The following is a 16,919-nucleotide window of genomic DNA, read 5'->3' as shown; positions in this document are numbered from 1 at the left end:
GCTTTAAAAGAGTAAAAAATAGTTGCAACATGCATTAATATAGTGCATTTATATTGTAATGAAACATCTGGAACACTTCACCTTATTCCAGATAGATACTCCTGGGGCAGGATCTTGAGCCCCTGCATGGCCAGGAACGGAGGCAGATGAGAGCTAAAAATAGTCCCACCAGCTGGCTTGCTGGTTTCCTAGTTCTATTACTTCTCCAGACCATTTTTGCAGAGGCAGGATGGAGGGGCCGGTAGGCTATCCATCTACAAGCGGTAGATAGCTGACACGGCTCATTTAAAGTCAGTTAAAGGTGCCAATTAAAGGTGGCTAACTGGGGTTTTTCTGCTGGCCCCAACATTCCACAGTAGGGGCCAGATCGTATGCCTGGAGGTGGCAGCAGGTGCAGGAACAGCACCAGGCCACCCTGTAATGGACGGCCACACCCCCGTAACCTGTGGTGGCCTGATGGCAAGATCCATTTTTTAAAATTTAAGTCTAAAGAAGTTGAGAGAGCCCCCATCTTGAAGTGTCCTCAACCTTAATTATCTTGTATTGCAACCTGTTCTTGCTTTCAAGCTGGAAGGCTTCTGATGGAAGGGCTCAGCTTTGAGATCCTGCCCACAGTGCTTATTTGGATGGTTAGCCCATCTCCAAGCCAGTTAAAGGGGTGTTCCCATGAAAATCACAATAAGTGACTGTTTCCCCAGGGACTGGCTCAGGTCCTGGAAACAGTCCAACCACAGTTTCCTGCCCCTGGAGGGAAAATCCTGCCCCTGGTCTCACAGGTTCCAGCTACACTGAAGCTACAAAGGGTTTCCCTGAAAGTCACGAAAGCAGGAACACTGATGTGGGGAATTCCTGTTCTGGCCTCTCCACCATTTATGCCAATGGCCATGTTTAGTTTGTATGGAGACTCTGCTCCTAATAGCCAATCAGGAACCCTGACTTTTGGCTAGTACCAATGTATCCTGGACCTGGCCTACTTGCTGCCCTGCTGGCAAATTCGCACCAAAGTTACAGTGGGAGTATTCTGAAGGAGCTGGGGATTTTTGGCCCTATATGTGTTATCATAAGAAGCATTTTATTAAGTGTCTTGATTACATGTAAGAAATTACTGCCAATAAAGCTCACATTTTCGCACAGTAATTGGAAATTTATGGCATTCACATAAAATGGTTGTATTACTGCTATGTTTGACTTTCCCATTACAGCAAACACTAATCATTATGCTAACTGTTCTTCCCAATTGTCTCTTTTTCAGTTACTGGATTAAACTTGTGGATTTCCATTGTAACAACAGCGCTTTTATGTACACTGTACACAGCACTTGTAAGAAAATTGAATTTGAATATTTACTGGAGTTAGTAACCATGATATAAGGAGACAATGGTCCCAAAATTCCATGGACTGCTTTCCTGATCTGATAATACCTGCTGCTGCTGTCTACTATGGACCCGGCTGGAGTATGTGTGATTAGTGGGGGGGGGTCCTCATCTAATTTACATGGAGCTGGCTAGCATCTGCACCATTTGGGCACATCTTAGGTGTTTGTCATGCTCCAAAGACATGACTTGTCCGTTCTGGGAGGGAGAGTGAGTTTTTTTCCTGAAAAACACAACATTCTCCAGCGGCTCCTCTTGTAACGTAATTTATGTTTTTGCAGAACTTGAGTATTGCTGAAAAAAGATACAACTTTGTCAAAGCTTTCCGTCTTGCACTCAGAGGACTATCACAAGAATACCAGATATAAAGGGAACAACAATTTATACTATATTAGATGAGAGTGCTGATTGGCTGGCAAGTGGAAGACCATACAGAACTTGCATACAGATAGCAATGCTGTGTCCATGTTCTCATTTGACACATGACACATTTGATACTGGTCAATATACTTGTTGGGATTCTTACAGTTCCACGCGCAATAAGATTGGCTTTATCTGCAACCTTTAAATAGGGCCTCAGCCATTTGCTCACCATGCAAGTATGATGCCAAAATCGGGTGCATCAAAGGCAATCCTGCAAGATAATGGCTACTCTGATCAGATTAATTCACGCTGTATATCATGCAAACTCATGAACGGGTCTAAGGCTGCTACTTTTGGCCCTAAAAAGTGCCCAGTCTACTTCAGATTACCCTGGAAGGGCAAAGTATCTCAAAAATATGAGCAGCAGGTGAAGCCAGCTGTTTCACCCTGCTACTATGCAATAGCAATAGAGCGGTATTTACTACTATCAGGAAGCTGCCGTCAAGCCAAAAAGATGTTTTGCCTGTCACACAAATGATTAATGCGATATATGAATTTCAGTGGCAGTGTGATGCTAGGTATGTAGGCCGTACATCCCAAAGACTGGTGGATCGTATCAAACAGCATCCCTTCAGTTGTTTGTACTGGAAGCTACATACATTAATACACAGGGGCCTGTTTTTTGCAGACAGAGAGAACTTGGACATGCACCTGTTTCAGCTAAACAAAATAAGTGACAGCCATTCACTGGTTCATTCCTCAGGGCAATGCCTTGACCAATCAAAGTCGAGCTGCCTGATTTAAATTTCAAATAGTGCTTGGCAGTTAAGTCACTATCAACCGATGCATTCTCCATGGCAACACCTCTATCAATCAGATTCCACTTGCCAACCAATCAGCACTCTCTTCTCACACTGTATAAATTTTTGGTATTCTTGTGAATTATCCTGATGAGTGCAAGTGAAAAGCTTTAACAAAAAAGTCTCTTTTTCAGCAGTACTCAATTAATTTTTTAATGTTTTTTCCATATACCATTTATAAGAGGGCTGCATTGAAATACATTTTTAAAATTATTTTGGAATTTTTGGGGGTCTGGACCAGAACCCCAGTTTGACTCTCCCCCTGAATGTAGTCCACTTCTGTCTTTCTTTGATATATTGACCTCCAACCATCCACGTGATTCTATTAGGGTGAGAATATGGCAATTCGCATTGATGGAAGACCCACCTTTGGCTCTGCCCATTCCACATCAGTGGCCTTCTAAGGGATGTGTGAAGGTTTCACCCTCAAACTGACCACAAGAAATTTACGAGTATGGCCAAGATATGGCATATTCGAGTCCGAGCACATTTTGTCTCCTCCAAGTTAGGGTGGGAGTACATTGGGCACCCCATGGAATTTTGAATCCACTGGTTTTACATACTGACAGTGAACTTCCTTTTCACCTATAAGAACATGCAAATTATAATTGAAAGTTTTGGTATAGTTTCTGCTCTATGCATTGTTATACACTTGAATCAAATAAATAGAGAATAAGTTTGCCATGAAGAATAGAAGTTCACAAACTGGGGTAAAAACTGCCAATTAGCAAATCTTTGTTTTACCATAGCTTATTTAATGTCTTTAATCTCCCATGGTGTTACTAACAGTCAAAAATATTACAGAAATATTTTATATGTTGCTCTGTAATTTTTTCTGTCTTTTCTTTACCTCTTTCACACCTCTTATTTCTTATTTCACACCTCTTTCTATGTCTCTTACATCCATTTTCCAATTCTCATCTGTACAGCCTGGAAATTCTTGCTGGTACACAAAATTAGAGTTATTTTCTAAGGTAGATGAGTATATGATTTGCTCAGCATGCCATTTTGAAAATTATGTCATGCCAGTAAAGGCATGTCATTTTTATAACTTTACACATGGACTGAGCTCAGATAAAAACTTCTGGAACTGCCTTTTATTTGTTTAAAATGGATGCTCATGAATTGTCAGGATGGCTGCCAAGGGGTCAGATGACACAGACTATCAAACCTCTGGAAAGTTCTGAATTGCATAACCATGGGTGAGGGCCTCTCCCTGGAATGGGCATACCAAGACAAATGTTGCTTGTGGAATCACACCTGCTATTTTTTGAAGCTTACTCGAAACTATGGACTCCTTGACTCTATGTTTCCAGGTTTTCTGTTCAACAAAGGAGATACGATGAGGCCAATTATCCACCAGTTAAATGTGAAAGACCACCTTCTATCTCCTATTGTATATGAATGGCCTTTTAGCTTTAGGCCATTCTGGGTGCACAGTGGCTGTTGACCATGTGACCAAAACTGTCTTCTGATACTGAGATCCTTTATTATCCCAAGATCCAGAAAAGATGTGGGCAGGCTGCAGAACACCAACAAGACAAGAGCTGAATAGAAAGGCTGTGCCATTTTGCCTTTCAGGAACCATTAGCCAGTCTGAGAACCAGACTCTGAAACTAGCTGCAAGACATTAAAGCAGCAAAAGTATTTAAACTATTCCAGTTTCAAAGTTTTCTTGAGAACCAATTCCCTTGGATATTCGACTACAATAAACCTCACAAGCTGCTGTGGACCCTTCGCTTTACAAGATCCTCACTTCAACTTTAAATCAACAAATCAATTCAAGAAACCACCGGCCTGCAACCGTGGAGGACAAGAAATCATAAATCAGAGACCGAATTAACTATAATTTGTGAACGTGCACTATCTTTATCCATATACAAACATTGGTGTGTATGTGTGAGCATGAGACTGAGTGTATGATGTCATATTAATTTGGGGTAAATGTGTGAGAATAAATAATCTTTATTTTAAGCCTTCACTAGTTTGCTGCTGAATTATTTAAGAAAAGATCCACCTCTTTCCAGAAAAAGCATACTGATTACGGGCTTTAAGAGAGCACATATTTTGTCTGTGGCAGAACTGGGGCTAGTCCTGGATTAAAATCCATTGGAGCAAACAAACCAAATCTGACTTTAAACAAAAATTGGAAGTCGAAGGAAAGAGTGACATAGCCAATATTGTTGAAACAAAAAACAAAAAGGGTTTACAGCAGTAAGCTTTGTGAATACTAACAATAGAGATTCAAATGGCTGCCTTCAACATAAAAGCATTCTAACAACAAGAGAACTTAATTTAGGCTAAATTATCATCCCTAACCTTAGAACAGCTAAAAGCCATAGCTAAGCAGATAGAACTTAATATACAACATAAAGCATGGACACCCATGATATTAAAGATGCTGGCTGAGCATCTTAGCCTCACCCCAGACTTGGAACAGGCAGAAGATATAGAACCTGAAACAGACCAAGTTACCTTAGCCAAAATTCACCTAGAGGAGCTGAGGGTAGAGTTAGAGTTTCAGGCAAGGGAGAAAGAGAGAGAAAGGGAATCCCAGAAGGAAAAGGAGAGAGAATTCCAGGAATGAGAGAGGGAGCGAACCTTCCAGCTGGAGAAAGAATTACCAGCACCAAAGGATAGGGAACTAAGGCAGATTGAAGCAGCTGGTGGGAACTTGTCTTTACCTAGTGGATATGCCACTGGTAATTCAATTACCCCTCCCAGGTCAAAAATAAATTTTGATTTCTGAAAGTATTCCTGACTATTTCCCAAGTTTGAAGAAGAGGATGTGGTAACCTTCTTCACAGCCTTCGAGAAGCTGGCAGATCAGTTAAATTGGCTAGCACAGATTTAAACTCTCCGACTGTAAAGTCAACTGATAGGGAAAGCCTGCGAAGTTTATTCCATGCTGCCTGCAGACAATTCTGAGAATTACAACCAGACAAAGGCTGCTATTCTAAGTGCCTTTGAACACTTACCACAGGCATACTGCCAATAATCCCGGAGCACTGGTAACAAGCCCACTCAACCTTTCCTCGAGTTTGAGAGAATTGAACAGTTAACATTTGACCAGTGGGTGCTAGCACTTAAAATTGACTGCATGTATGAAGGATTAAGGGAAATAATCCTGTTAGAGGAGTTCAAAAACTGTCTGTCATACAACATTAAAACTCACGTGAAGGAACAAAGGGTTTCAAGAGCCAGAGACACAGCTATCACAGCAAACTATGAATTGACCCACAAACCTCTAACTCCAGGTAAACCTGGGTTTAGTAACTCCTACAAGCTAGGGAGAGATAAAGTGGAGATAGACAAAACAGAAACAAACCCCAGAGAAAAGTAGAGCAGGGAAAGAAAAGCAATTAAGTCTCCCACTTTTAAAAGAAAGATCCTGGATGATAAGTCACCAGGAGGCTGTTCTGTGTGTTTTCAGTGTGGGAAACTTGGGCATATTAAAGAATATTGTTCGCATAGGGGGCACTGCAGTCAGGACAGTATCTGTAGCCATGAGGGTAGTGAACTTGAGCTCAACTGTAACCAGGGTGAACCAGGATACCTACCAGAGTATTTTACACAGGGACAATGACTACTTTTGTACGTCCAGCTTTGAGAAAAGAATTAGCTATCCTCAAGGACACTGGCTGTCTTCAAACTTGACTTTTAGCAAAAGTTGCAGAGATGCCACTTGAAAGCAGAACAAATACCACAGTGTTGGTAAAAGGGCTTACTGGCAAATGTTTGAAAGTTCCCTTAATTAAAATTTACCTGCAGAATAAATTGGTCTCTGGAATAGTGATGGTCAGGGTAATACCAAGCTCAACAATGCAAGAGGCGAACCTATGTCTAGGCATTGACTTAACTGGAGGTGCAGTCTTGTGTTCAGAGGGTTCCGAGCAGTCCACAGAGACTGGGGTAAACAATGGGAACAAGCAAAATGCTGATCAGCTGCAGACAGCTGAGGAAACTCTGGGGGGCGGTTTGCAGGTGGGAGCGATAGAACTAGTAAGGACTAGAGAGGCTAAAGAAAAGCCAGCAGAATTCACAGGGGCTAGGTTACAGCCCATAGAATCTAAAACAGCCAAATTTACAGAGGCCAGTGTAGGGCCTGCAGAATTTAAAAGGGCCAAAATAGGACAGAGGAGAGAAAAAGTGCTGGGACAGAAGCAGCAGAGGTAGAACCAAATGCATGCTAGGTTTGGTTAGAAGGAATCTTCTTTCCAGATTTAAATAGGGACCATGAAGGTTCCCAAATAAACAGGCAGAGTAGCGTTGGAGATGCCTCACCCAATTGAAGTGCCTCAGAGGAGTGCAGCAGAGGCTGGATAGCCACCTGGAGGTATTAGTGTCCCAGAGGACATGGGACAGATTGGGAAAAAACACATTACCAAGGTAAATGGAGAAGGGAAGATGATATGTCCTAAGACAAGCAGCACTTGCGAAATCCACAAAGGAAATACAAGTTCAGTTTGTGCAGAGATCACAGGGTCAGGTTCCAATTTCAAATCTCACTAAACCCAAAAATGTAGCTTCAGATTCCACTGAAGACGAGGTGCGGGAGGTGAATCCAGATGCTTTGCAAGGGCTTGGAAATAATCCATCACCACCATCATCCTAGAAATAAAATTTATTAAGGCGCCTGAAACAGAATTATCCAACTGATGGATTGTAGAAACAGCCATCGAAAGGTTACAGCATGTACTAGCAGCGCAACTATGCAGTAATGGTAATTTGCATATAACAAGCATTGTCCTTCAACAGCCAGCAAAACCTAATTCTGTTCAGGATTGGAGAACTGAATTGGGTACTCCACTAATTTCACAGCTCACTGATCTGTTATGTTGTTGCTGTCTGTGATGTGTACTGCTTGGATACTATGAAGCAGTCTTGTTGAAGTTGCAAAGAAATCTTTATTAACAGTATTAACTATGTACATATTTACAGTAGCAGGTAAAGGTATGGAGAAGACCCCATATTAGGTCCTTACAGGTTGCTGCCTATCTCTAGGCTGCCCTTAGCTCTAGCTCATGTGCCTTCTTACATCACCGTGTAGGCAGTACTGTACTCAGTCCCAAGTTAACCCTTTAAATACCAGATCCTTCTCCGACATCTCCCCCCAAGTCTTTATCTCCTTGATATAGACTGACATTAGTTTACTTACTGTTTGCTTCAAGTCTTACATCGCTATAAGTTCAAAATAAAAGCAAAATGCTGTGGAAACTCGAAATCTGAAATGAAAACAGAAAGTGCTGGAAAAACTCAGCAGGTCTGGCAGCATCCGTGGAGAGAGAAACAGAGTTAAAGTTTCGAGTCGGTATGACTCTTCTTCAGCCCTGGGGATTAATTTTATGACAATTTACAATGTTTTCATGGCCATCACCAGCAGTGTGGTTGACTCTTAAATGGCCTAGCAAGCCATTCAGTTCTCAAGGGCAATTAGGGATGGGCAACAAATGCTGACCTAGCTAGCGATGCCCCATCCCATGAATGAATAAAAAAATATCATCTGCAATTGGCCTAATGGAATAAAGGAACATAAAAGCAGACTGTAAAAGCTTCTACAAGTATGTAAAAAGAAAAAGATTAGGGAAGACAAATGTAGGTCCCTTATAGTCCGAAATGGGAGAATTTATAATAGAGAATAAGGGACTGGCAGAGCAATTAAACAACTACTTTAGTTCTGCCTTCAAGGAGGAAGGCACAAATAACTTCCCAGAAATACTAGGGAACCACGGGTCTAGTTAGGAGGAGGAATTGAAGGAAATTAGTATTACTAAAACAATAGTGCTGGAGAAATTAATGGGACTGAAAGCTGATAAATCCCCAGGGCCCAGCACCCTAGGGTACTAAAGGAGGTGGCCATGGAAATATTGGATGCACTGGTTGCCATCTTCCAAAATTCTGTAGATTCTGGGGCAGTCCCGGCAGATTGGAGGGTGACAAATGTAACCCCACTATTTAAAAAAGGAGGGAGGGAGAAAACAGCGAATTACAGACCGGTTAGCTTAACATCAGTAGTAGGGAAAATGCTGGAGTCTATTATAAAGGATGTGATAACAGGATACTTAGAAAATACCAACGGGATTAGACAAAGTCAACATGGATTTATGAACGGGAAATCATGTTTCACAAACCCACTGGAGTTTTTTGAGAACGTAACTTGAAGAATAGATAAGGGAGAACCCGTGGATGTGGTGTATTTGGATTTTCAGAAAGCTTTTGATAAAGTGCCTCATAAAAGGTTAATGTGTAAAATTAAAGCACATGGGATTGGGGGTAATATTGGTTAGCAGACAGGAAACAGAGAGTAGGAATAAATGGGTCTTTTTCGGAGTGTCGGGCGGTGATTACTGGGGTACTGCAGGGATCAATGCTTGGGCTCCAGCTATTCACAATATATCAATGATTTGGATAAGGGAACCAAATGTAATGTTTCCAAGTTTGCTGACGACATGAAACATGGTGGGAATGTGAGCGATGAGGAGGGTGTTAAGAGGCTTCAAGGTGATTTAGACAGCTTGAGTGAGTGGGCAAATACATGGCAGATGCAGTAGAACGTAGATAAGTGTGAAGTTATCCACTTTGGTAGGAAAAACAGAATGGTGGAGCATTATTTAAATGGTGATAGATTGGGAAATGTTAATGTACAAAGGGACCTGGGTGACCTTGTACACCAATCACTGAAAGCAAGCATGCGGGTGCAGCAAGCAGTTAAGAAGGCAAATGGTATATTGGCCTTCATTGCGAGAATGCTTAAGCACAGGAGCAAGGATTTCTTAGTGCAGCTGTACAGGACCTTGGTGAGACCACACTTGGAGTATTGTGTTCAGTTTTGATCTTACCTAATAAAGGATATACTTGCCATAGATGGAGTACAGCGAAGGTTCACCAGACTGATTCCTGAGATGGCAGGATTGTCATATGAGGAGTATTAGGCCAACTAGGCCTATATTCACTGGAGTTTAGAAGAATGAGAGGAGATCTCATTAAAACATATAAAATTTTGACAAGGATGGACAGACTGGATGCAGGGATGATATTTCCTCTGCCTGGGGAGGTCTAGAACAAGGGGTCACAGTCTCAGGATGCAGGGTAGACTGTTTAGGACCGAGATGAGGAGAAACTTCTTCATTCAGAGGGTGGTGAACCTATGGAATTCTCTACCACAAAAGGCTGTGGCGGCCAAGTCACTGAATATATTTAAGAAGGAAATAGATAGATTTCCGGACTCTAAAGGCATCAAGGGGTACGGGGAGAGCGCAGGGAGAACGGTGTTGAGATAAGAGGATCAGCCACGATCATATTGAATGGCTGAGCAAGGGGCCAAATAACCTACTCCTGCTCCTATTTTCTATGTTTTTATGTAAAAGCCTGGGAATTAACTGTTCTGTGTTGCATTCTCCAGGGCAAAGCCTCTACCAATCATAGCTCACTTTCCAACCAATCAGCACTCTCTTCTCATGCAGTATAAATTGTTGTTTCCTTTACTATTGGTTTATCTTGTGAGCTGTCCTGATGACTGCAAGACGAAAACCTTCAATAGCAAATCTTTTTTTTCAGCAATACTCAAGTTCTGACTACCAAACAACTGTTTAACACTATTTGCATCTATATAGTATTTTAAAATAACATACCTCACAGAAGTAGCACCAATGAGAGAAGAGCAAAGGAAGTTGGCTGAAGGCAAGATCATAAGGATAGCCATTTGCAGGAGAGAATAGTGTTAACAAAATACAAAGCTTAAAAGTATCCCAGGGTCAGAAGAGAACTGTTCTGACTAGAGGAGGAGTATGTCTGGAGAGGGTGCTGTAATTTATGTAATGTACATTGTAATAATTGAGCCTGAAGATGTTGAGGGCATGAATGAGGTAAGGTGTGGAGGCAGGCAAGGTTTCAGAAATGAAAATAGGCAGTTTTAGTGGAGGCTAGAATGTAGGATTTAAAGCTCTGTTCAAATTTAACAGGCCACTCTCCTTTTCCTGGCAAGAGATCCATGTTTTCAAATCATAAAACTTCTGTCAGAGAACATTCAACCAGCCATTGTGTGCCAATGGAATATTACAGCTGACTGTTCCAATTCAGTAGCTGTGATGTTGAAAGCCGCTGCTCTGGTTTAAAACAGGAATGACAGAAGGAGCAAATGGGATTGGGAATAGTACAGGTAGATGGAAATGTATGTAAATGGCATACTAACTTAAAGAGTGTATAACTTGCATAGAAATTGCGACATGGGACTAGGCTGTTCGACTCAGCGAGTTTGTTCCTTCACCTAACTTTTCTGGAATTGGGGTGGAAACCCTGTGATCAGTTCTGAAGGGATTCTGGGCTATAGCCTCTGCTTCAGTCATCAACCCTGGTCGTATATTGCACAGCCTCATAATTTAAATGGTTCAAATAATAAATATACTTCAATCATACAGGAGACACATAGGACAAGATATGATTGAATTGATTTCTTTTATCAAGAGCTACTGTATGGTAATTTAGAACTACCACCTCTTATTTGACCATTGATTTAAATCTATTGTTATTTGTCATTTCTTCTCAGGGTGGTATCAAAGCTGTTGTCTGGACAGATGTATTCCAGCTCAGTATAATGTTGATTAGCCTTCTGACTGTGCTGATTCAGGGATCAATTCATGTTGGCGGGCTTGGCAAGATGTGGAACATTGGTGAGAATGGTGGCCGGATTAATTTTTTAGAGTGAGTATTTTGACTTGTGTGTTATTGGTGAAAGGAATGCTTACGATGGAGAGTTGTGCTACTCAGTCATATCAATGCATGAGGATTTGGCCTTTCTTACATCTAAATTGACCACTTAAAAGCTCATAAATTTAATCAATAATCTGGTATTAATGCAACTAGAGTGGAGTGCTGATTTTGTTCAATATCATGGTCCTATTGATGTAATAGGACTCCAATTTGCATAATTATATGAGACACCTGCCTACTTTGGGCAGGAGCCTCATCCACCTAGAACCCTGCAGGTAAAATCAGAATGATTGGAATCTGAGCAAGTACACTGCTCATCTTTAACTGTGCACCAATTGATTTTGACAGTTGGATAGGGTAAAATTCAACACCATAAGAGGAGTTGTAATTGGTCAAGTAATTAGAGAACATTTTTATTCCAGTTTTGATCCAGATCCAAGGCGAAGATACACATTTTGGACCATATTAGTAGGAGGCACATTTGGATGGACAACAATATATAGTTGTAATCAAGCACAGGTACAAAGATACCTGGCCTGTAAGAGTGAAAATGAAGCAAAAAAGTAAGCTATCATGTAATTAAAATCCAAGTTTTAGTTCTTAGTTAAGAATGTGTGGGGAAGCAATGGCGTAGTGGTATTGTCTAGTAACTATTACTATTGACTAGTAATCCAGAGACCGAGCGTAATGCTCTGGGGACTGTGGTTCAAATCCCTCCATGGCAGATGGTGAAATATGAATTCAATAATCACTGAATCCCCCACTATCAACATCCTGGCGCTTACCATTAACAAGCCATATAAATACTATGGCTACAAGAGCAGGTCAGAGGCTAGGAATCATGCAACGAGTAACTCACCTTCCAACTCCCCAAAGTCTGTCCACCATCTACAAGGCACAAATCAGGAGTGTGATGGAATACTCCCCACTTGCCTGGATGAGTGTAGTTCCCACAACACTCAAGAAGCTTGACACCATCCAGGCACCACATCCACAAACATTCACTCCCTCCACCACTGACACTCCATTACTCTGTACTGCACTGCAGGAATTCACCAAGGCTCCTTAGACAGCACCTTCCAAACCCATGACCACTACCATCTAGAAGGGCAAGGGCAGCAGATAGATGGGAACACCACCACCTGGAAGTTCCCTTCCAAGTGACTCACCATCCTGACTTGGAAATATATCGCTGTTCCTTCACTGTCATTGGGTCAAAATCCTGGAACTCCCTTCCTAACAGCACTGTGGGTGTACCTACACCACATAGACTGCAGCGGCTCAAGAAGGCAGCTCACCACCACCTTCTCAAGGGCAACTAGGGATGAGCAATAAATGCTGGGCCAGCCAGTGAAGCCCACATCCCATGAATGAATTTTTTAAAAAGTGTCCAAATTTCTAAATGTCTATTGCAGATTTTCTGTGGAGTTCTTTATACATGTGAAATTAATTGTACCTTAACAGTTGACATCTTTTAATGGACTTACTCATAAATTTAGTCTCAGTGAGGCTTGACACGACTCACTGGGGATGGTGCACTGTAATGTCAAGCCCCACTGCTCCCCGAGCCATGACAAATGTGAGAAAGTTTAATCAGACCACCAAATTGCCCCAATTTTACCTAACTGTGTAATTTAATTTAATTTAAATTAACAGAGTACAAGTACCAGGTTTGTAAACTTAACAAGTAAATAACTGTTTATTGAACAAATTGTTTTCAACCAATGACAAAAGAAAGAAATATGAACTGCTAACTCTTAACTCTATAACTTACTCTACCCCTTTATAACCCCTATTCACAAACACACACACACATAAGACACACAGAACAAGGATTTTAAGGGTGAGGTAAAAACAGTTCGACAGCACCAATCCGGAGTACAGGGTTAGATGAAGTCTTCCAAGTTCCTTGCAGACTTGTACTGCTGACGTGAGGTGATCTTTCAGCACATCCAGTCTGTAGTTTACTAGTTGAAACCTGCTTTTAATGTCTCTACTAGTGATTTCTCCCCTTTTCTCTTGACAGGAGTTTCTCAAAAAACAGGATATGAAGATGTGAGGAATAGCCAGCTAATTACTATGGCAGAATTTTAGAAGTTTTTAGGTCAGGTTGGGATCCTTCTGCTGGCTATTGCTATCACAAAACCCTGGTCACCTAGTCAGCAGCCAATCAAACGCCATTGCTAGGCAGTTCCCTCTTAAACCATGTCCTTTCTGGCACCATTGTCCAACCTGGCACATGCTGTTCAAAGAAGTAGCAACATGTAGATTTTCACTTCCTGCTTCAGGGAACTTTTAAAAAAAATTTAAAGCCACAGTCCAACCTTAAAGTCACAGTCCAAGAAAAATTTAAAATAAAAAAAAACTTCTTTACATGCCTCCATCCTTAAAATGATGAAACGCCATTTAAAAAAGAGTGTTTCATCACAAGGTATGTGACATATGGACAACAAACACAAGAGTTGCATGCATTCATTTATCCTTTCCCCTTATGCAATCTTAAGTATTAATTGACTTCAGTAATTTATACCCGGGACAATGCATCCGCAATTACATTATCTTTCCCGGCAATGTGAACAATCTTCACGTTGAATGTTTGAAACAATAAACTCTATCTAAACAGTTTCGCATTTCAAGTTTTAGTTTTTCGATAAACACCAGCGGATTATGGTCAGTATAGATTAGTGTTTCTTAGTAATCATCACTTTTTTTTTGTTCTATATCTCTGTTCCTTTCACCTTTGCTCCTACTTCTATCCCTTTCCTTGCTTTTGGATTTTGCTCTTTTTTTTCTTAAATTTTCCTTTTGCCCTGTTCCACATCATTGCTACTGGATTTAACTCAGTTTTCTTTGTGTTTTTGCTCCTTGCCTCTGCTGTCAATTTTGATAATTGGCCACCCTTCTTTTTATTCTCTTTACTAGAAGTCTCAAATTTTGATTCACGTTCCTTCATTTTGTTGTTATGCTGCACTAATTTTGATTCCATTTTTTTTCTTCCATTCTGTTAACTTGTTCTTATACTGGTCCGCTTGCTCAGGGGCTGAAACTTTCTCTTTAGAAACAGTTTCAATGCTTGCAGATAACTGAGATAGAAGCAAAAAACTGCGGATGCTGGAAATCGAAAACAAAAACAAAAATACCTGGAAAAACTCAGCAGGTCTGGCAGCATCTACGGAGAGGAGCACAGTTACCATTTCGAGTCCGCATGACTCTTCAACAGAACTAAGGAAAAATAGAAAAGGGGTGAAAGATAAGTTGGTTTAAGCGGGGCGGTTGGGACAAGAGAGCTGGATAGATGGCCAGTGATAGGTAGTTTTCCCTTTAGCTGTTCTGTGATGGATTCATGCGCACTTACACTTTCCGACAATTTTTTCCTATACTGTTCGATGCATGTCTCCTCCTCATCCAAACTCGACGGTGATGTTTCCTTTCTTGCTGCAGTGTGTTTTGTGTTGCAGTAACATTTTGCAGTTCAGATTGCAATGCCTTAAAGTTTTCTTGTTCATTTTTCAGTTGTTGTGTCATATGCTCTACTGGATCATTCAATAGGGCATTCTGATTTGCTACCTCTTCAAATTTAATTTCTAGTCCACTAACTCTGTTGATCCCTTTCACAACTGCCTTTTGTACCTTCTCAGTTTGACTTTGGTAGCCTTTAATACACTCATGAAGAATGTTCATTTTATCAGTACACCTTATGTTAAAGTCATTGGTTTGTAGCTTTATTTTTGCATTTGCTTCATTAAAATAATTAATTAATTGCTCTACTTGGCTCTTGATTTCACTTGCATTCTTTCTATTTTTCATATTCCTCAGTTTCCTTCAACAAACTGCTAAGCTCATGAACCTTACCCTGGCTCTGCTCGTCTGTTTCTTTCACTTAGACTGTTTTCTAATTCTGTTCTTTCCAGCAAAGTTTGACTGTTAGTCTCTTCAAAGGTCTGCAATTTAGCTTTAAGGGCTGTTTCGTTTTCTATCAAAGTATCAACCTGAACCGATGCTTCCTCTAATTCCCATTGAAGTTGCTGTATTTTACTTGTTCGTAAAGCAACCTCCTCTGTAAGTTCAGTTATTTTCATGGATGGCTCTTCCTTTTCATTATTGGAGACTTCGAGGTTCTGTTTTAGCGCTTTCAATTCTTGGGGCAGAATTTTTCCGTTGGCGTGCAGGGGGCGGGACCTGCACGCTGACACGTAAAATGACGCACGATGATGTCAGGCGCGCGTCCCGACGTCACCACGCGCCATTGCGATATTTCGCTGGGCGGGCGCGTGACTGTGTCCGTTGTGCAGCCGCCAGTCATTACCAGGCCAATTAAGGTAGTTATGGCTCCAATAGTCCTGGATTTTAAGGTGTCCGTGCTCGTCGCACGGGCACAATGGGCTTGCGGCTATCCGAAACTTTAATGATCCTCATCCACGGGTGGGAAAGAGGGATCATTGTTTTTGCGAATCCAGACATTTAACAGTTAGTGCTCAGAGGTTATTGAAAGTTGCGTGTGTGAGGTGGAGAAGTCTCAAACACATAGCAACTGCTTGGACTGCACTTATAACCTTCAGGTCAGCACTGTTCAGTGAGGATTTGTAGGTTTCAGCAAGCCTCCCTGAGCCTGGGAATGGGAGGTAATCTCTCCACTGGAGGCACCTCATCTGAGGAGGAAGGGAGGGCTAGAAGGGGGAGGAGGCCAGGAGTGCACATTCAGCCCCCAGGGGAGCCACCTTTGGGAGGACAGGCGCAGTCACAAGGGGTGCAGGGCCAAGGGATAGTCCAAGGTGCAAGGGGCCGCAGGAGACGACACTGTCCTGTTGCCAGGATATACAGAGCGTGAACCACCTACCTCAATATGCCTGAGGTGCAGTGCCAAAGGAGGCTCCGTCTGTCAAGGGAGACAGTCAACACTGTCTGTCAGATGATTGGTCCAGAGATATCAGCTAACTGTGTGGGCGGACACCCCATGCCTGTCTCTCTAAAGGTCACAGTTGCCCTCAACTTCTATGCCTCTGGCTCTTTCCAGGGCTCAGTGGGTGATCTCTCTGGTGTCTCCCAATCGGATGTCCACACTTGTGTCAAGCAGGTGACAAACGCTCTGTTCAGGCGTGCACTGACCTTCATCCACTACCGCTAGGACGAGGCCAGCCAGACAGAGTGAGCCAGAGGCTTCGCAGCCATTGCTGGCTTCCCCCGTGTCCAAGGTGCTATAGACTGTACACATGTGGCCATCAAGGCGCCAGCAGGTGAGCCCGGTGCCTTCGTCAACAGGAAGGGCTTCCACTCCATGAACGTGCAGATAGTGTGTGTTCACAGGATGCAGATCCTGCAAGTATGCGCAAGGTACCCAGGCAGCTCCCACGACACCTACATCCTCAGACACTCCCAGGTGCCAGGGCTTTTCAGTGCCCCAACCAGGCTGGATGGATGGCTGCTGGGAGACAAGTGCTATCCCCTCAGAAAGTGGCTCATGACGTCTCTCCGCCATCCAAGAACAGAAGCTGAGCAGCAGTATAATAGAAGTTACGCCTCCACAAGGGTTGTGGTGGAGAGAACCATCGGTCTTCTCAAAATGCGCTTCAGATGCCTGGACCATTCCGGGGTCGCACTCCAGTACCCCCCAGAT

The 16,919-nt window shown here is 42.2% G+C and overlaps 1 protein-coding gene across 5 annotated transcripts in view; it reads left to right on the top strand.

Moving 5' to 3' along the window:
* Positions 1-16,919, top strand: part of LOC144667610 (sodium-coupled monocarboxylate transporter 1-like) — a 166,010-nt gene that overhangs the window by 46,452 nt on the left and 102,639 nt on the right. For all 5 annotated transcript variants that reach the window (XR_013573334.1, XM_078529068.1, XM_078529065.1 and 2 more), the window contains exons 6-8: positions 1,253-1,320; positions 11,142-11,296; positions 11,728-11,868. Coding sequence is in view for 4 of the 5 variants with exons in the window: in XM_078529068.1 (XP_078385194.1) it covers positions 1,253-1,320; positions 11,142-11,296; positions 11,728-11,868 (364 nt within the window). In the remaining variant the exon portion in view is untranslated. The remainder of the gene's footprint in view (positions 1-1,252; positions 1,321-11,141; positions 11,297-11,727; positions 11,869-16,919) is intronic.

The sequence above is a fragment of the Cetorhinus maximus genome, chromosome 24 (genome assembly GCF_964194155.1).
Source record: "Cetorhinus maximus chromosome 24, sCetMax3.hap1.1, whole genome shotgun sequence".
Classification (NCBI taxonomy): Eukaryota; Metazoa; Chordata; class Chondrichthyes; order Lamniformes; family Cetorhinidae; genus Cetorhinus; species Cetorhinus maximus.
The sequence above is the reverse complement of the archived record's forward strand: the minus strand, read 5'-3'. Positions and strand labels throughout refer to the sequence as shown.